Source organism: Alternaria novae-zelandiae, assembly GCF_023758075.1.
Source record: "Alternaria novae-zelandiae strain BMP 2774 chromosome Unknown scaffold_14, whole genome shotgun sequence".
Classification (NCBI taxonomy): Eukaryota; Fungi; Ascomycota; class Dothideomycetes; order Pleosporales; family Pleosporaceae; genus Alternaria; species Alternaria novae-zelandiae.
In genome coordinates, this window is record NW_026056974.1 from 396,171 (window position 1) to 415,970 (window position 19,800).

General features: G+C 52.9%; 4 protein-coding genes across 4 annotated transcripts; 1 reads left to right on the forward strand and 3 right to left on the reverse strand.

Annotated features, from left to right (window-relative positions):
- Window positions 1-405: 405 nt before the first annotated feature.
- J4E88_006998 (uncharacterized protein) lies at window positions 406-1,775 on the reverse strand (the record flags this gene model as incomplete). Its single annotated transcript, XM_049400619.1, has 2 exons — window positions 406-1,657; window positions 1,708-1,775. The coding sequence occupies 2 exons, from the start codon at window positions 1,773-1,775 to the stop codon at window positions 406-408; spliced, it is 1,320 nt and encodes a 439-aa protein (XP_049253567.1).
- An 8,472-nt stretch (window positions 1,776-10,247) lies between these two features.
- Window positions 10,248-12,191, reverse strand: J4E88_006999 (uncharacterized protein; the record flags this gene model as incomplete). The annotated part of the gene is made up of 6 exons (XM_049400620.1): window positions 10,248-10,307; window positions 10,369-10,575; window positions 10,635-11,325; window positions 11,384-11,665; window positions 11,725-11,913; window positions 11,962-12,191. 6 exons carry the CDS (start codon window positions 12,189-12,191, stop codon window positions 10,248-10,250), a joined length of 1,659 nt encoding a protein of 552 aa, XP_049253568.1.
- A 1,507-nt stretch (window positions 12,192-13,698) lies between these two features.
- Window positions 13,699-14,466, forward strand: J4E88_007000 (uncharacterized protein; the record flags this gene model as incomplete). The annotated part of the gene is made up of 1 exon (XM_049400621.1): window positions 13,699-14,466. The coding sequence occupies one exon, from the start codon at window positions 13,699-13,701 to the stop codon at window positions 14,464-14,466; it is 768 nt and encodes a 255-aa protein (XP_049253569.1).
- A 2,672-nt stretch (window positions 14,467-17,138) lies between these two features.
- Window positions 17,139-19,256, reverse strand: J4E88_007001 (uncharacterized protein; the record flags this gene model as incomplete). Its single annotated transcript, XM_049400622.1, has 4 exons — window positions 17,139-17,713; window positions 17,764-18,823; window positions 18,874-18,929; window positions 18,983-19,256. 4 exons carry the CDS (start codon window positions 19,254-19,256, stop codon window positions 17,139-17,141), a joined length of 1,965 nt encoding a protein of 654 aa, XP_049253570.1.
- Between the last annotated feature and the right edge of the window lie 544 nt (window positions 19,257-19,800).

Sequence of the window (19,800 nt, forward strand, 5' to 3'; positions counted from 1 at the left end):
AAGTTGACGTAGTCTACCACGATTTCAATCCTGCATCCAAGATCTCTTCCGACTCGGCCTTGTCCCTGCTGTGTGGCCGTCAACCTGCATACTTCAGCTGTCAAGCTCAGGCCTCAACCTTCATGTTGCCCAAGCATTCGGGCTCCCCTCCGACAAGCGATCGCCCGGCATAATGTCGGCGCCAACACTGTCATTCCGGCATTTTTTTGCTTGCTAGCTGCCTTCTTGGTGGTTTTTGTCATGTCGCAAGTAGACGGTGAATTGCTGAGTTAATTGCTTGGCCGAACCCTGTGCCCCGCTGCTCTGCATGTGGGGCGCAAGAGAGAAAGTTTATGTCTATCGTGAAATATTAAAGATATACAAATAGTGTGTGGCCTCTTGCATGTGGGGAGCGGGGGACGGTGATCATTCCATCTCCACTGCCATGCCAGCCTGTCGCAGTCGGTCCTCCCACTCGACGCGCAACCTCTCCATCTCCTCCCAGCACTTCCTCCCAGTGTCTATGAAGCGCTCTTGGCTCTCCTTGGTCAGGTCTTTGGCGTACGGATCCCTCCCCTTCCTCTTGTACTCTCCCAGCTTGCCTCCCCATCCCCATCCTGCCACCTCAGTGCGATCTACACGCTCCTGACCCCAAACATCCGCTGCGCTTCCCCACTTTCCTACGCCTTCCTTTGCCTCCATGTTATCCAATGTGCTTTGACTTGCAAGCGCCAGCCAAACCATGGCAGTCGCGCCCTTGTCGACCGAGATGGTATGCCAATCGCTGCCGAGAAGGCGCGCTATGTAGAAGGCCGCAACCATGGCCCATTGGAGGATGAGGGGAAGGGGGACGATCGAAGTGGCGCAGATGCCTGGGTGTGTAACGTAGAGCCGTGGCTTCGTAGTCTTTTCCGTATCTTGGGCGTGCTCGAGGTATTGATCGACAGGCTTCGTAGTTGAAGGTAATCTAGAGGTGATGGCCAGGACGTCTGTCAGCCTCTTCGTAGCCTCGTATGGCATATGCGATGTGATGCCTTGTATGTCTTGTGTGTCGAATACGTGCTCGTACGCCTCCAAGCTGCTGACCCAAATCATCCTGCCCCTTGTGCCCTCGTTCCTTGGATGTTTCGCCAGTAAGGGTGCGAGGTAGTGTCCTAACAGATAGTGCCCAAACACATTGGCGCAGAAGACCTCGCCTAAAGGAGGCTCCTTGTCCGTCTTCTTGTCCGCAGGTATTTGTTCCTTTGCAAGCCATTCACGGCCAGAGATCTTGTACGTCGGCCAGGTGGTGGCCTGCAACCACTTCGTGCAGACCGACCAGACTGCGCGCGGCCAGTCAATACCCGTCCATCCGCCTATGCCAGCATTGCAGATGACTGCATCGAGCTTCGGTGTCGTTTCCCGGAGTTTCTTGCTCAGCTTCTGTACCGAGACCAGATTCAGTAGGTCCAGTCGCTCCTGCCGGAAATACACGCGATTCTGCAGCACCTGTGCGATACCCGGTAGCTTCTGTTCATGGCTGCGAATGACCTTGCGCAGATGCTGCTGTAGTGTCTCGATCGTCGCGTCGCCTTTCCGTTGGTCGCGTGTCGTGATGATGAGGACGAGGGATTCGTTCTGGGGGCGCGTCTGCAGGAATTCGTCGATCAGGCGGGTTCCGATACCAAGCCCCAGGCCGCTATACACGAGTCAATTAGCCATATGCGAAAGAAGAGTACATGTTCCAACCTGTTTGCGCCCGTGACGAGAACATAGAAGCCATTGTCGGGTGTGGGAATGTCTTCGAGACGCGACATATTGGCTGACGTGATGGAGGATGAGCGATGCCTGTTCCTGAATTCGCTACGGCAGAAGGCGCGCTTTGACCAATCACGACCTACATCATTCTTGAACACGACTTTTGGTTGGATAATTCACGTGTGCATGTTTTGAACTCTGGACAGTCCTGTACAAATATTCAGCATGAAAATATGGTTCCTACGTAGTAACTGCAAGTTTGGACAGTGTGCAAGAGTGAAGTGAAACGTAGTATCATAGGATGAAAGCGCAATGATGGTGATCACTTGTGTGGATAGTCTAACATAGACTGATTCTATCGTGCTCTGGGTCCTAGGATCATCTCTGGTGCACATGGTAGTCTTCAATCGCCTTTCAATACACAGATAACAACCACACCAGACCACTGAAACCCAGTATGCTACTAAAGCAGTTTGAAGACCCGAGTAACAACAGCGTCTTTCTACGGAAAAGAACTCTGCCCCTCTAGTCTCCTCAAAAATTCTCTTCCATAGTTGTAGCAGTCAATAGTCGACCGGCTGATATCACCTTGAGCCACCGCCTGTGGCTCTCCAGCAAACAAAGTTTACGACTTTACACGGCGCCCCATCCCCCACATTGACCTCGTCACGAGACAAAACAATCAACCAAACGACCAAGTCCCACACGGCAGACGCAAATAACCCAACGCTTTTTTGCACTTGAGATAAACTTCTTCAAACTCTATTGCCAGTGTGGATTCAACATTGCATTATCTCGCTTTCGTTCCTCGTCTCGATACCACACTCCTTGTAGTGTAGTAGCAGTAGCGCAGTTGATGCGCAAAGTCCAGTAAGCCAGGATGTACCATGTGTAAACCAAGGGATCCACGACATGGACTTACGCGCATACGTAGTGGTATGACAGACAGTCTGTGTCATACACCTATTCGGATATCTTCCAAACCGTCCGCTAATCACGAGTGTGACCCCAGACACGAGTCTGAGGAAGCCAAGACGGCGTGCGTATGCTTGGAGCAAGGGATGCATACGTAGACAAGACTGCTGTCGTCAGCTTTGTAAACCCCCCATGCTGCTGCCCCAGATCAACATATCCGGCAAGGATGTTTGCGCGTGCATCTCGGTAGCCTTGGCGGTTGCGCAGCAGGGTCCTGGCGGAATGTCGCGGATATGCAATGCCTTGTAGGTGATTGTTCACATGAACCCAAACCCTGTAAGCATGTCAGCCTTACCGCCATCAACGCCGCGCCCTGAGCGAAGCGACTATCGGTGAAAACGCCGAGATACGGCACAGACGTGATCACCCGCCGCCTCACAGCACGACAGTCTTTCGTACATATGCTTCCGCCGAGGGTCCGACCGACGCTTGAGATTCGTCCGTAGTTGGGTTGTCCTTGCTACACCTACAGGGAGGGGATGTGGGGCCTGTTTGCGGTAAGACCACGCGGTTGACATCGTCAGGTTAGGTATGAACCTCATACATTGCTTTCTTTGCAGCGGCCCAACCCAGAACAGGGCTGACGAGATTGGTGATCACCAGCTCCAAAACGCGTATCAGTGTTACTGACAAATCATGCCCTATGCTGATCTCGTTTGTTCGAACTATTGGGGTAGGGACTGCGAGGTTATACAGAACATTGTGCGTTACCAACCGGATGGTGAAGCGGAGGTTGAAAGTATATGGCCGAGTAAGGGCCGCCGTCTCGACGCGCCAACGAGGCATATCGTCGGTTTATGCCGGTTATCAGATTGTGGAAGCAGAAGCGACGAGCCGGATTGGGGGTCAATGTAAGTGTTGCTGAACCCGAGCTAATCTTGACCAAATCTAGACCCTGAATATACTTTCCAAGGTTGCGTCTGTTCTGTATAGCGAGCTGTCTCCGCGCGCGCCCACGGGCGTGGAAACAATGCTAAACCTCCGAAAGGCGATCCACGACTAGCTCTGCAGTCGTTATGCACGTCATACCTGTAGCCTTTTAGCTGCGTCTCAGATCGTGCTAGTGAAAAAGGCCAGACTTTGTGCCGTACCGTGTCCGTAGCGGGGCGGAGATGGCTCCGCTGTCCTAGTAGGGAGCGGACAGTCTCACGCGCCGTTACGGCCGCGCTCGCCATTCGGTGTGAACGCTCCGACCGACCGAGGCTGAGCAGGATGTATACGTTATCCGTTTATCTACTCCAAAACGTTTGCGGTATGTTCCGTTTGAGGAGTTCTCTTGGAAGAAGGTTTGCGATGGCGGTAAAACATGCGGTGCTGCGTCCCCCACCGCTTCAACCCGCGATTCTGCTCTTGCGTAAGCATGGGATCCCAGTCGCCGCGGCGGAGCTCCAACTCTGTCGAGCTCTCCGAGATATGCAGCTCGTGCTGATCAAGAGGTGACAAAGAGCGGTGGATGTTTACACAATACATTGATCGGGCCGCTGAACCCAAGGTATATGCAACGCGAGGAAAAGCAAAAACAGGCGACTCTCGCACTGGTATTGATTTCTGGTGACAGCCCGGGCCGTGCCGGATAGGCCACCAATGCGGATCCTCAGGGCTCAGGCACCAGGCATGAAACATGATCCTCCTCGACTGTGTGTCACCTGTCAGGCTCGTCGTGACAGTCACAGACCATTGCGCGTTGCAGAAGGTCGATACGAGTTTTGGGTCGGAAGTACCGGCGCAGGTTGCAAGTGCCGGCATGGAAGACTAGCCACCCTCCGATCCGCCGTTGGCTAGGAGGATTACTCCGGCGTTTCCTGCAAAGGACGAGGGAGAAAAAGGCCGTGGTAAGAATATGACGATAGAGAGATGCGGTGGGCTTCCAACCAAGACGTTTAGTCAGGTGCGATCGACGAACCTAATACATTATCTCATCCGCTCCGTGTGCTCCTGATCCTATGGAGACTAGCTTGTGTGTCGTAAGCACAACCAGGAGGTGGCATGTACCAACGTGTTACCGTGGGTTGACGACACTCCTAGTGTTGATGGCGATGCAATGCTGGTCGTCGACCGTGCCCACTGAGGTGCGCACTGTACTGTGACGAGGGTACGACGGGCTGCAGATAACATGACCGCGCATGCATGCGGGAATCGTACCACTCCAAGCATTGGTGGCACCCTGCGTCAACGTTAGCATATTACTGTTATATCCAGTCGCAACACGTCTCTTCGCCAATTTCAACTCACCTGGAAGCCGGACGTTTATCCACGCGAATCGCTACGAGTCACATCCCGTGCCCGGGCAGGACCCACATGCCCTTCGCGCAATTGCTGCCATGGCCGGGTGCGTAATTGCCCGCCAGCAGCTAGCCATTGTCCCAACGTCGTTAGATGTGCCCAAATCAAGCTCATCCGGGCCCCGGCCCCATGTCAACTCAGAATTAGGTTCCTGCTGAACGCGGGGCGGCGGGAGGGTATGCTTATATCACCGAAAGAGTCCGTGACAAACCGCGCAAAGGTAATGTTGGGATATTGGTACAATGAAGACATATCACTGGCTTCTGAGATTGCCATGTAGTGGCCAGGAGCAACAACAAGCTGCCTCGTCGCGACGTCCAGTCCTGTCATTGAGTTGTTGGTTTCAAGTTCCGTTGGGCGATTGGAACGGGATTGGCAGCCGCAACCGCTGGATATCAGGATGCCAGGAGGATCGCAGTGGAGTGTTAATTGAGGGACTTACTACGCCTCCCTTAGTGTGGCCTTACGAGTTTTCAAGGTCGTTTGTGGCGGGCGGGGTGGTGGGGAAGTTGTCGTCGGTTGCGAGTCAAGCCTGTGCCTCTTTGGGGGTTCACGATGCAGCTTCACGCGGGTCAGGGTGCAGTCTATCAGTAATTCCACGCAACTGCGTCAGTATATATCTACCAAAATGGTAATGCATGCTTTGCTTTTCATCGTATTCCGTGGAGCTTGGGAAATTGGTAGAAAAACAACAGCAACATGCTACGCCGTCTCGTCTGCTCCTGGCCCATCATTCGGTTGGACGATGAGTCAGTAGCGCAGATCATCATCCTCCCGTGAAGCCTTGAGACAACCATGATTCGCCTTCCAGAAGATTTCCAGAGTGGACCGTAGGCAATGCTCTCTCCTGGCCCACTGCGCTTGGTTCTGGACGAGGTCTTTGAATCCTCTCGGCAGTCCTGCAGTGGTCGCAAAGGCCCCGCAATTGAGTTGAACTTCGCAAACCGCGTCAAGGCGGAGAACAGAACCTCATCTTGAGTGTCGATGAAACCAAGGTGGCGTCATGCTGCTGGCCATTCCCACATTCCAACAAGCTCCCCACACATACGAACCGGGTAACTGTATGCGTGCGTCAATGGCAATATTCGTCGTGTTCCAAGCTGCGGAGTTGCCGATGCAATGAGTTGTCAAGTAACGTGGTTGGCTCGCATTGCTCGACTCAAAGGCCGTAACCAACGTATCGACTTATGACCCTGATCTACTCGTGGAGGAAGAATGAATAGTGGGCAGGACTGACTCTTGATACCAGCGAAGCCTCAGCCTGGTAAGGAGGATCGTGACTCCACGTCACCAACATCATGGCCACATCCTTCGAGCTATACATAGCTGCATCGAATCGTGCATAGATCAAGTCGCTATGCGATGCGACGTCCAGTTCAAGACTTTTTGACATGCGGTTGCAAAGACACGAGCCGGCCGTGCCTCTGGCGAACCAATTTTCGTGATTGGCTAGGCCGAACAATGGATAGAAGGATTTTACTGGCCTTACCAGCTCTTTTATCGCGCTCCAGGGACGTGGTAAGCCACACCAATCTGGCAACGTGCATAAGTCCGGCGTAGCTGCAGGTAGCGAGCTGGCGCTACGATGCGAGGAGCCTGTATTAAAAAAGCCAAAAGCGGGTATTCGGCCGATCCATATCTCGACATCTTTCCAGTCTAACTTGTGATGAATGCGAGAAACTGCGAAAAGCGAACCCGACGCAATTGGGAGTCAGGCACTGCCCGGGATGGTGCTCGAGAGTTTCTGAAGCTGCGAAACTGAGACAGACAGAGAGGCGACCGACATTGAGCCGACGCGCTCAGCTTACCTTATGCTTGGGGATAGTTTTGCAGGTCGGAACACACGGAATGCTGTATTGAAGGTATGTTCCTCCGGTGCGCGTTCCGTGTTTTGTTCACGTTCCACGTAACTGGCGCCTGGTTTGGTGGCCGATTGCGTGCTTCGGAGTTGTCGCCGTCGGGTAAGATCCTGTGTGTCACCTGCGATTTGCTTTGGCTAACGCAGTACCGCCAAAATCACATAAACTTTGATTGGAAACCGGACCCTTTTTTAAACGTCAAGTTGCCTTGGGCTATCGTATTTTTGCGAAAGGTTGTCGGCAGATGGATGCAGCTCCGCCATCGTGGCTGGTGACCAACGCCGGACATTGGTGACTATAATTTCGGTTAAGTGCCATGGTCGGTGGAGCAGTATTGGACGGAGTACTGAAAAAACGACTTTTGAAATTGACAGTGATGATACATTCGACTATCCAACAAGGTAGGAAAACATTCAAAATGGGGTATTGTGCAGCTTTCCGCCGTGTTCGCCGTGTACGCCGTGCTATATTGCAACCGTGATGATAGGAAATGATGGAGAGGGGCAGATTCGTGTCATCGTCTGCAATCGCCTGGCGTCGTGTTAGGGTGGTGTTCATAACGGACATCGTGAGATGGGGCAACGAACCACAGTTCTCATTGAGTCTGTATTCTCTGGACGGACAATCAGTTTAGGAATATGGTAGTTGGGACGAACACCTACACTGCCGTGACATTGGCCGGACACCGTACATGCGTTTGTTGGTACTTGGTACACCAGGCTTTGACGACGTAGCGGACGTGAGTGCACTTGTATTGAACTTGGGTATAGTCGCACATGATGGTAGGAAAGGAGAGGCGCGAGGCGTTAGAGGTGATTGACGAGTAAAAGCTCCAAAAGGGTAGCACAAGCAATGATGGATGGCAAGCAAGCGATTTTGTTGGTACGCTCGATGAATTCTCCGGATTAGCATGCAGCGCGACGGTCCGTTATGTTATAGTAAGCCAGACAGAGCAGACAGACGTCAGTGCGATCAGGTACCCGTGAGAGCTATGCAAAGTTAGCCCATGTCCATAGAACCTGGTTCGTCAGTTGACATGCATCATGGTAGTGGCCGTGAATGTTCAACGGACCCGGGAGCCCGAGAGTGGTCGAGCCCTTTGCACATCATAGACGTGGGTGGGGACCTTCATGTTTGAAGTCCTCTCGCTTCCATGAACCTTGAGGGAGGTAAGTGGCAGCCCAACCCGGATGCCGAGAGGGACTACAAGGGCCGCTGGCCGTATTTGAACAAGATGCTTGCACGCGTCAAGATCCTCGGTCTTGCTCTCAGGGTAGAATAGCCAGCGGACGGGCAATGGCAGCCCGTGAGTGGCTGAGGGGGTATAGGATTTAGAAGTGCGCCAATCCGCCTCGTCGTTAGTGTGCACTAAGTTCAAAGTTATCAGACGTGCACAGATCAAGTTTGATCTGCGACTACGGTTCCACGTTAAGGTGGCGCGTGGGGTGGTGCAGCCGTTGGAAAATCCTTGACTGTGGCAGACACTAAGCTTCGGAGGCCAGGGTTACCCTTCCTGCAGGTCGCGAGACAGGTCGACGATATACCAAATATTAGTTATTGCTAACGTTTACACACTGCTGGAATAGGGCGGTCGCTGCATCGTGGCGCCTGTTTCATCCTGGGCGTGCCTTTCTCGGCAGTACTGCACCGGAGTTTCCACCGATTTGTGTCCTTTATGCTTACTTTCCCGCTTCCCCGGCCCCAGTCCATATCGCGAGAGCATCCGGAGGTCGAGTGTTGCGCAATCACCATATGCCGTCCCGCGTACGGTGAGCGCGGCTGCGCGACATGATCCCACCGTTGGTGGCTGTCGGCGGGTCCCTGGTCGCTGGCCTCACTTTCTGACATCGCGAGCATAAACGCGCAAAATGCGTTGCTCGCAGGATGGAATGGGAATGGGTTTGTGTTTGAGTTCTGGGGTGAGATGTGGTGTTGTGAGCGTTTGATGAACCCAGTGCTGTTGTCGGGTTGGGTCTCGCCCGCATGACGCCATTGGGTCCGGACGTCCGCCTCAAGTTCACAACTGTTTACTCATGCTACCCTACATTTGAGCCTGCTATATGGCAGCGGCACGGTCCACACCTTTGTACGGCACAGCCATGGGGCTTCACTATGGACCGTAGGCTTCTCGCATTGGTGGACCGTGCCCGAGCGCTGTGCCGTAGCTGCGTGGAAGAGGAGGAGCAACTGCGATTCGCACGGAGATCCTCAGCAACGTGTGCATATACATATACGTATACCAGGAACCTGGTAACATCCATTTGCAGAACGGCATTCTTACGCGGTGTTCTTGCGATAACGGGTCAGACTGCTGCATGACATAGGTAAAGACAATGCGCATCAGCTCGAACAAGGCGGCCAACTACAACCCTGTTCGGTTGGGGTACGTTTGGTCAAAGAACTGGGCTACCAAGAATGCGGCTACCGAAAACGGGATATGGCGACCTCGTGGAAAAGTTGGGATTTTGCCGCTTCGCCTGCGCAAGACCAATGCAGAACGTCGTCTCATACGGCGACAAAAGTGTGAATGCCCGCAGAACGTACCAGGATCGCGACCCCTGGAGTGCATGTCTTGCCTATGCTCAACACTATTCGTTGCTGATCGGATAAGTCCGTCCATTCGCATTCGCTCGACACTTCAGACGCGAGCTTATGACGAGCCGAATCACCCACGAAGCGAACTTCGTAACGATAGACCATGACTGCATACAAACGCGTCATACGATTTCTATCGGAAAGTGGAGAATCGATAGGATGTCTCTCGTACCATGAGCATGTGGCACAGCTCTGTGTTCCATACATGTGGGCAAGTGTATGTTGGCCTCTGCAGCCTGACTATCGACGCCACTATTGATAGGGGGAACCTGTGGCTCGAAGCGCCTCTCCCGCGGAAGCCGGGCAGAACCCAGGCCGTATAAGACGCCATTTACACCCACAGCTTTTGTCAGAGTATTATAACTTGCCGACGCTTTATTGGGTCCTCCTCGAAATCTCCACCTGGTAGGCACGCAATCCGTCGTTCATTGGCAAGAACCACGGACATTCAGGCTGAACGTGAGACATGGATATCAACATCAATGCCATCAGAACGGTGAACTGACTGGGCAGACTATATATGTGGATCCGACACTGCCCCGCGTTGCCAAACCGGCGGTAAGGCCAAAAGCAGTGGTGTGGCTATAGCACTGAGTCTTATAGATATTGGAGACTGTCAGCCCACCTGAGGCATAAACCCTGTGTAAGGGACGGATAGCGGACGGCACTGGAAGACGCAGCGGCCCGAGTGTATACAATTCACCGGGATGCGTAAGCGCAGGTGTCTTCGTTAGAAATAGTTCATTATTCTCCATACGACGATGCAGAGAAAAGCATCACACCAGTTGTGGATATCTAAGGCTCCATTGCACGTGTTGATCATGAGAACTCTCCATTGGCCTCCCCGGCATCTAGCCAGCCGCGGCACATCTCGACTGCCTAGTAAGGAATTCAAGTCAGCAACTGTCACTCTTGGCTCTGGTTCGTGGAATCTGCTTACCCTTCCCCACTTCTTGAACATCTTCTCGCCCACCTCCTTGTCGACATTCGGCTTGAAGACCATGCGGTCTTTCTGGTTAATCTCCTTCAATTCGTCAAACTCCTTCCATACGTCGACCGCGAATCCAGCTGCGATGGCTGCGCCCAGGGCTGTGGTTTCGCGCATGGCGGGACGGTCGACGGGAATGCCGATGATGTTTGCTTGCGTCTTTCATACACAGTTAGTGGAGGCCGCGTATACGGGCATATGTAGGGAAGATCACGTACCTGCATGCAAAGGTTCGAGTTACTCATGCCGCCATCGACTGCAAGCATGTTGAGCTTGTGGCCACTGTCAAGCTCCATGGCGTCGAGAATGGCCCTGGTCTGGAAGCAAGTCGCTTCCAAAGTCGCACGAGCGATGTGCCCCCGCTCGGTGAACTGGGTGATACCGAATATAGTGCCCTTGGCATCGTCAATCCAGTAAGGAGCGAACAGACCACTGAAGGCTGTCACAAAGACACATCCACCATTGTCTTCCACAGACGCTGCCAGGTCACTGATCTTGTGCGAGTGCGTGATGAAGCCCATGTTGTTCATGAGGAACTTGACACCACTGCCTGCGACCGCGATACTGCCCTCAAGCGCATACACGGGTTTCCGCTTTCCGCCAAAGTCATATGCGACCGTTGCCAGAAGTCCGTGCGACGAAATGACCGGCTTTTCGCCCACGTTGTACAGCAGGAAGCAACCAGTACCGTACGTGTTCTTGGCAGAGCCGGGCGTAAACCCCTGTTGACCGACCAAAGCTGACGATTGGTCACCTAAGCACCCTGCGATGCGAACGCCTTCCAGTATACCGGTGCGCAGGAATCCGAAAGCGTCTGGTGAAGAAGACGGCACGATCTTTGGCAACTTAACCTTGTTTTTGTCGATTCCGAAGAAATCCAAGAGCTTGTCATCGTACTGAACGGTGTGCCTGGGGTTGCATGAGCGGGCTTTTTCGCTTAAGCAGAAGCATGCAAAGGATGACCTACAGGTTCATGAACATGGTTCTAGATGCATTGGTAGTATCCGTCACGTGAATTCCGGCCTCCTTTCCACCATTCAGGTTGTATAATATCCAAGAGTCGATAGTACCGAAAGATAGTCGGTTCTCGTCGTATGCTTTGCGAACGTCGTCGTTGTGGTCTAGCAGCCACCTGAGCTTGACCGATGACGGGTAGGTCGACAGGGGAAGTCCACACATCTGGAGTAGCTCGTCGGCGCCATCGCGATCTTTCAGTTCACGGACCAATCCCTTGGTTCTGGTATCTGGCCTAGAATCGCCTGGAGTCAGTCGCCGTGTGCTCGTCTTTGGGGTGTATTCTGTACGTACCATGCGATCGCATTGCATAGTGGCAGCCCACTATTGGTATCCCAGACGACTGTTGTTTCACGCTGGTTGGTGATGCCGACTGCCTTGATGTCTTCGATTTCGTGTCCGTTGTCGAGGAAGATATTCGTAGCCCTATCGATACATTGCTCCACGGTGTTGATTATCTCCCATGGGTCGTGTTCATGCCATCTACGCTAATTAATCCATGTAAAGTCACGAGACATGCGCAGTACTGACCCTGACTGAGGATATTTTTGGGTGAACTCAATCTGATGTTGAGCTACGGGCTCACCGAGACCGTCAAAGATGATGAAGCGGGTACTCGTGGTTCCTTGGTCTATGGATCCAATGAAGAACTGCCTCAACCTCCCCTCGTCCAGATGCGCCTGCGATTCGTCTCCAGCTTCTTCTCCCTTGGGGACTGGCTGTGGCTCAGTGTTGTGGGCGGAAATGTCTTGTGTCGCCATGCTGAAAGTTGCGCTGGATGGTTTCAAATGTGTATGCGACCCGTTGTACTTATACGGAAGATGTCTTCCGTCCGCGGTCGGGGTTGTGGAATAGGTGCGACGGGTGCAGCTGTTGGTCGCGACGTGTTGCTTCCCAAAATTCGGCACCAAGAAGGGTACTGGGTATTGCGAAGGTACGGAAAAATTTCTAATCAAGCCAATCAGGTCTAAAAACCGATTCGCTTCTCTGCGGTGTCCGCGCTGAAGGATGTCTGGATTGCGCTGGGTTGCGTGTGAGTGTGCGGTGCCGCAGCAAAGCGCAATTGCCGATGACGTTGTTCCGAAGGTGCGGTGCGAAGGAGGTTTCGCGACAAAGAACACCGAATTTTAGGTGTATAAGCTTATGAGTTGAAATTGAGGTGGTAGAGAGAGAATCGCCAGGAGAGCATGGTAGGAGAACGAAGGTTTCGGTGTTTAATCGGCAGCGGAACCCGGGCGCGTGCCTTTCCTATGCGGTGTCTGCGGTATGACGCTCGAAGAGGGGTGGTTTTGCCTTTAAAGCGGGGGAGGGGAAGCGCTCCACGACCAACAACACGACAGCAAAGTCGCCCAGCCTCGTCACATGGAGCCTCAAATCTTTCAGCCTCTTCCGAGCTCGAGAGGCAAGCCGTTGATCGGTCTCAGCATCGTCGATCAGGCCAATGCTAGCAAAACTAGACTCTGCGCCCGGCAAAGCATCCGCGCGGGTGTCAGTGTGACTTCACATATAGCGGGTCGCGAGTCCAACAGATCCACATAAGACGACGCCGTCGTGTTTTCTCCAGTGGGACTCCAGGGGGCTCCGGTGGGATACCCGCATCGAACCCACCCAGAGCCTCATCAATTTACCAGCTTCGGCGGTATCACAACACGCGCACCGTGCTCACGATCTTAACAATAAGGGTTGGCGGGTTGCTCCAAGCTCCAGGAGTCCTTCACCGACCTTCGAACACCTTGGTCACCAGGTTGTCCACGACGCTCTTTGCTTCCAATGGACTAATGCGATGTCAGCAGAAGCTGTTCGCCTTCGGCAATGACTCGCTATCATGCTGTGCCACCTGGGCTTACTACGCTTACCACCATGCGAATCGATGATTTGGATGGCTCCATGGATGGCATTTTGCGCGATGCACGCGAAAAGTCCGATGTCAATCACAACAAACATGCCATTGACGATCTGATTGCAATATCCATGGCTCCCCGCGGATGATCTGGACTTTGGAATGGGTCACCCAGCGAAGCTTCGAGACACAGAATTTTGGAACTCGGAGGTATGAGCATCGGAGCTGACCACGCGTTATGTGTGATGTGTTGCCGAACATGGGATAGTTATCGGTATAAAGTTAGGCATCCGTGCCAAGTGGAGCTAAGTGGGTAGGACTCGTAATGGCGGAATGCCAACCCAACGTTGGCACGTGATCCTCTGCATGGGGAAGGTCCGAGCGTGTCCTTTCCTCCTATCTCAAACCCACCTTCCTACCCGACGGCCATGTCCATATCATTGCTGCCCAAGGAACTTCGCCTGCAGGTTTGGTCGCTTGCATACCACAACGAGCCCCCTCGCCTGGTTGCGCTGGAAACGAAGCCACACGCAGAAAGTCATGACGAAACGCATTTTTGCCCACGGTACTCACCTAGCCCTGCGCCGACAGTGGTAAATATATGTCATGAGTCGCGCGAAGAGGCTCGTTACCAAGCTATCAAAGCGGACCACATCGTGGAGCTGCCGTCAGACATTCCAGGTGCCGGTGGGGGCGAATTCTACTTCCGCATCGATACCGACGTCCTATTGATACAGCTGGAAGGGAAGCGCGTGAAGCATTATGACGACTCGCCCGAAGTAGGACTACTGGCTCACTTCAGACGTGCGACGGGCTGCAATCCCGAACAGCTGCAAAAGGTTGCTGTCACCAAAGTAATACTGAACGGATTTCGAGACGGTAGCCTATCCAACGTCCTTCGCGAGTTCCCAGCGATCTCGCATATGGTGATGATGCTCACAGAAGATATATGGGAAAAGGATATGGAGAAAGAGCTATTTGTTCGCGCTGCTGCGAGGATAGTGCGCATGTACAAGCTCGATTTGATGAACCGAGCCAGCAGCCAAGGCAACACATTCAAGCCGCACCCTTTCGACGTGGATTTTGCCAGGCTTCGCCACGGTCAGCTGGATATCGTAGCGAAAGATATTTGGAGAGATTGGAGTGATGGAGGAGATGAATGGGCGACGCTCGATAACTCTGAACCATTCTGGTAGTCTATGGAACATCGTGATATATACGATCATCTTTTCCCGGTAACTGAAGGAAATCCGGCGGCGTGTCTTCCGCAGCCGGCAGCTGGTGCTTTTCTGCCCAATTCCTGATCGCATCAAAGTTCCGACACGTATGGATGGTATTGAAGTCGACAAAGGCCTGCAATGGCTTGTCCGGAGGCTGGTACCATACTTGACCCAGAACGCCATTGTCAACTGTACACATGAGTTGTTGCCGCAAGATGTCGAGACAATGAGCTAGAAATGTGAGTAACATCTCCAAATGTATGCAAGGACGCTGACTTACTAACGTGGTGCTTCAGGATGTTCGCATCGTTGGAAAATGGGCCAAGCCCTTGCTTCTGATAGTACTCGAAATTCCAAGAAAGAGACTTTCGCAACAGGTTCTACACATGGTCAACATCTTTCCTGACACAGTATCTACAAAACCCACCAAGCAATGCAGATGGTGCAAGCCTTCCACGTGTGCAGGATATCCACCTCCGTATTCCTCCTTGATCTTTACTTGATCAGAGGCAAGACCCGATTTTCCAGCCTCCTCGCTTGGTACCCTCGCGGCATGGTCTAGTCATGGATGTTAGATACTGGAATCTCCGTACATCAGGAGAGCTTACAGTCGACACCCAACTCTTTCCACGCCGCATCTACTTCAGGTCCAGCATCCATTCGATACGCGTTTGATACCAACAAAGATCCGTTGAACTGGATCTGGCTGTAGGTAACCCCGACATCCTTGATGATCGGAGCTGACTGGTATTAGCAGGACACTCTTCACATGCAGCTCCTCCAAACATACAGTACTGTGAGGTGTGCCTGATGCAAAACGCATCTGCGTCGAGTCGTTCCCTTTGAGCTATCCATGCTCCTAGGAAGGCAGAGAGTATAGCTGTGCCGAGGAACGCGGTAGCGATTGCTAGCCATGACCAATGCCGCGGTATCTGTCGCAATGGTCGCAAATCGAGCGAAGCTTCTTCATGTTCTGCAAGCAACCTCTCGCAGTCTCCATTCTCTCGATCATGTTCGTAACTTGGTCCTTTCTCAGTTTCGATGTTCGACATGGCGGCAATGAACAAGCGATGGAATTATGGAACCGGGTTTGAAGGTGAAGACAGAAGCGAGAGGCATGCCAAATCGAAAAAAAGCGACGATTATCCATGGCCAAAACACTGCGGATGGTCAGTCGCACTCCCCCGGGGCCAGCTTCTAGCTCTTACCCCGCCTAAGCTGAATACGACACACGATGCACCCCTCCATTCACGATCGCTGGTGGCGTTTTAGGGCTGAGCTGGGACACACAACCACCACGACCTGTCTCGTATACCTTGTCGGAAATAATGGTCATCATCTGCGCTAGACTTCGTTGGAGCAGCTTGCAGCGCGCGTGCCGCATTTTCGATAGCTGGCTTTCGAACTCGATGCACCACCACAAGAATAGATACGGGACTAGACTTGACAAGCAGAATCAATAGCACGATGCCAGCTACCTTTACGAGCGCCACATCGGATTTTGCGTAATCTACAATGCAAGATGTGGTTTCCAAAGCGTCGAAGCTCTGTGGGGTTGCGGTGACATCTCTTTGACACCGAATGTCCACTACCAAGGTTCCAAAGCTGACATCCACACCGACCTCAAGTGTATGACGCCAAAGTCGCTCTCAGCTCTCCACAAACAACCATTTGCTTTTGCATAGACAGCTTCATTCAGACAAAACCCTGACTACTCTCCACTCTTTCCCCAGCGCCGTCCCGCCAGCTCCTCACTAAGCCCCCATACTCACGGCTTTGACCGGATCAAGCTCAATAGTCAGCCCGCCGCACATACGAGATCTAGTCTGGAATCACGCCACGGAGAATGAGAGCCAGCGCATGATGTACTACTGCATCTTTCTCCGCCCGACTGCGCACACTGTTGCTAAGACTTGCGGGGAGGAGGCAAGTAGGTAAGAGCTAGCTTCAACCAAGTCGATTGGAGGATGTATGGGAGGTTTTATGTACATATATAAGGCATGCTCGTTGTACACATATACCGTACAGCAAGACTCCCATCCTTCTGCCCACCCATACAAGCATCTCCCTCTTACTCATTAATACCTACCTTCTCTCTCCAACCCCAAACATCAACCATGAAGTCCGTTCTCTCCATTCTCGCTCTCGTAGCATGCGCTCTCGCCGCACCAGCTGCAGTTGCTCAGGGTAAATACAGCACATACGGTATGCTATACTCATCCATTCATCCACCATCTTCTCCTCCCTTTCTCCTACCTCGCCGCTCTCCGTCTTCCTAACACCGCAACAAGGCGACTACAAGAACGTCCCTGCGCCTGTAGGCGGATACGGCGACTACAAGAACGTCCCTGCTCCCAAGCCAGCAACCTACGGCGACTACAAGAACGTTCCTGCGCCTGCTGGAGGAAACTACGGGACATACAAGGGGTATGCGAAGGAGTAGAAGAGACTTGTGGGCTATGAGGGTGTGTAGCATGTGGAGGTAGCACTAAAGCAGACTCTCGAGATCGTATTTCAGCCCAGCCAGGGCTTATGAATCATGAATCATAAACATCATACACATAATCCTCTCTTCATACCGTAGCAGTGACATCCATACCCCAAACATCTTCCCCATCACAACTGTCTAGGTACGATACACAACATCATCACGCCTCAATCTTAACCCCAGGCCCAATCTCCTTTATCCTACCTTCCAGTCTCGGCGCAATAGCTTTCGTCCAATTGACCTGGAACTCCGCGCCATCTAGCTCGTCGCACAGCTTAGGGTTTCCCTTGAGACCAGCAACGCGCCACCATTTCCGCATCACACGCCGGATCATCTCGGTCTGCTTATCTGTAAACTGTATCGGGACTCTAGAGTCATACATCGGGCCATCGTCTTCATCTTCATCTTGGTCTGGGTCTTCTTCTCCGAGGGTGTCGTGTGTGTTGTCGTCGCATTGGTTCTTTTCGTCAAGATCTTCAACGGGATTGTTGCCGCGGGACTGGGTGGGCGAAGTAGGAGATGGGTCATGGAAGGCATGGCCATGTTTCTGGAGGTTCGTTTGTATAGACGCAAATCTCGAGTTCATGGACTTGCCCCAGCGTTTCCATTTGCCGAGCACCTTGAGAGACATGAAGTATTGGCGGAGGATGGTAGAGATGAGGACGCCGTTTTCTTCCGAGACGATCTCTTTGGCGACGCCGCCTTCTTCTTCGATTAGGAGGGATGTGTAGCCATCTGAAGGGAGTTAGCAAGTGGTATGTCTTTGTTGAGGGATGGCGACGTACCTTTACCGCGGCCCATGTAGCCTCGTGTAGCAAGAACATACTCGCGTGTCTCGTCAACAGGTTCTTCCCCGATCGTCACGTTCGTTACTCGCGAATGTGGTGGTTTGGAATAGTCGGCTTCGAAGGTGATGTTGGAGACTTGTGGGAATCTTCCTTCGAGGGCTGGGTAGTTGCTGACACCGTTCTCTAGTGCTTCTCGTATCGCCTTGCCGGTGACCTTTAGTACTACGACTGGGTCTTCAAATGGGAAGCAGTTGACCAGGTCTCTGAGCTTCAACAGGCCGGGAGGATAGATCTGGTCACCGCGTATCGTTCCAGCGGCCATGATACAGCACTCTGCTGAGTAGTAGTAGCGCATGAGATCGCAGACGAAATTGCCGATATTCGACTCCTTGGTCCGTACAGTTGTGAATCGGGCGTCAAGTGGCGCAGCGGTGTATCCAATCGGCTTGTCTAATCGCTTCCTGATCTCCCGTGTCTGTTCTTCTACCAGCTCCATTGCCTGGGGATCTTGTGGTATGCTGCTGACAATGTCTCGCCGTATGATCTTGAAATCCCATCCTTTGCCTTCGGGCTTCCGCCATGCTTCAACATGAGAGAGTTGCTTGAAGTCCGTGCCTGAACGCAGTACTTGGGTGCCGTTGATCAGGCTGTACGAGTAATAGTGGTCGTGACCACCGAGGATGATGTCAATCAAGCCGCCGCCGCATTGCTTTGCCAGCTTGTTGTCGTTGGGCTCTCGCTGATGCGACACGCATACGATGATCTCTGCGCCCTGCTCCTTCAAGCCAGGGATGAGTTCCTTCGCAGTCTCCGAAGCGCTCTTGTATATGATGTCCGGCGGCAGCGCGTTGATTGTGTCGAGCCACTCTCGTTCTGCGAGCCCAATAACCCCGACTTTGATGCCGTTGGATGCTGTGAGCATGACCGTCTTCTTCGCGTTTCCGAGTGGGACGCCGTCGCCGAGGGCTGGATCGTGTACGTTTGCGAGAAGCCATGGGAATTTGCATTTGGCTGTGAGGTAGCGATACTGCTTAACACCGAAATCGAGGTCGTGGTTCTATGCTGTTGTTAGTTAAACTCGACGATTATAAACATCGACGTACATACTCCTACGCAAGAGACGTCTGTGCCAATGTTGTTCAACACAGGAACCATGTGGCTTCCTAGAATTAGCGTCAGTCTCCTTGCATACCCTCGGGCGATTCAGCCCACTCACCCTTTGTGATACTACTCTCAATGCTTGGATTGAACGCATCTCCAGAGAAAAAGGTCAGGAGCTTTGGTTGGTCCTTGAATCTCTCATCGTTTCTATAATAATTGACGAGAGTTTGGAATCGAGCGTATCCGCCCACGGGCTCTCTCGACCCCGCTTCTACGTGGTAGACATCATTGTAGTGTAAGAAACGGAGGTCTGGCGGGGCATTTGGCGCGCCGCCTTCGGGCTCGCATATGAGCAGTTCTTCCGCTGAAGGGTGGTCTGTAGGTGCCATGATGAAGTTGGAGTCTATGTCATACGTGTTCCAACGCGGGAGATAGTCGTCGGGGGATTATGGTATCCAAGGCGTTCTTGTCGCGTGTTCGAGCGGTGAGCACGCCCCGACGCTGCTGTGCATCATCGAACGCAGCTAGCGCTTCAGGGTCCAGGCTGAGCTGCATGGCGAGGGCGCGTGGACCAATGACGATGACGTCTTTCTAAGTCGTGGGTGGATCTGCAAGGGGCAGTTTTGAGGCTGACGGGTGCCGTACCGCTGCCGCATGGCATGTATGAGGGGTCAGGAAGGACCTCCGGAATGGCGCGCATCGACAACGGTGCTACACGAAGCTCAGGCCACTCCAGATCCCTTGCAACAGGACTCACGAATGCATGTAGGTACTTTGTTATTGAACTACTTGCTCTAATAGATAGAGCAAAGGTAATGCCTCATATACAATAATGTAACCAGCAAAGGCGAGGGCTGTGCTTCTCGATGCCATGTGCTGGACGATGCAAAACGCCAGTGTCCTCCAAAGTGGATATCACCGGTCCAGATATCA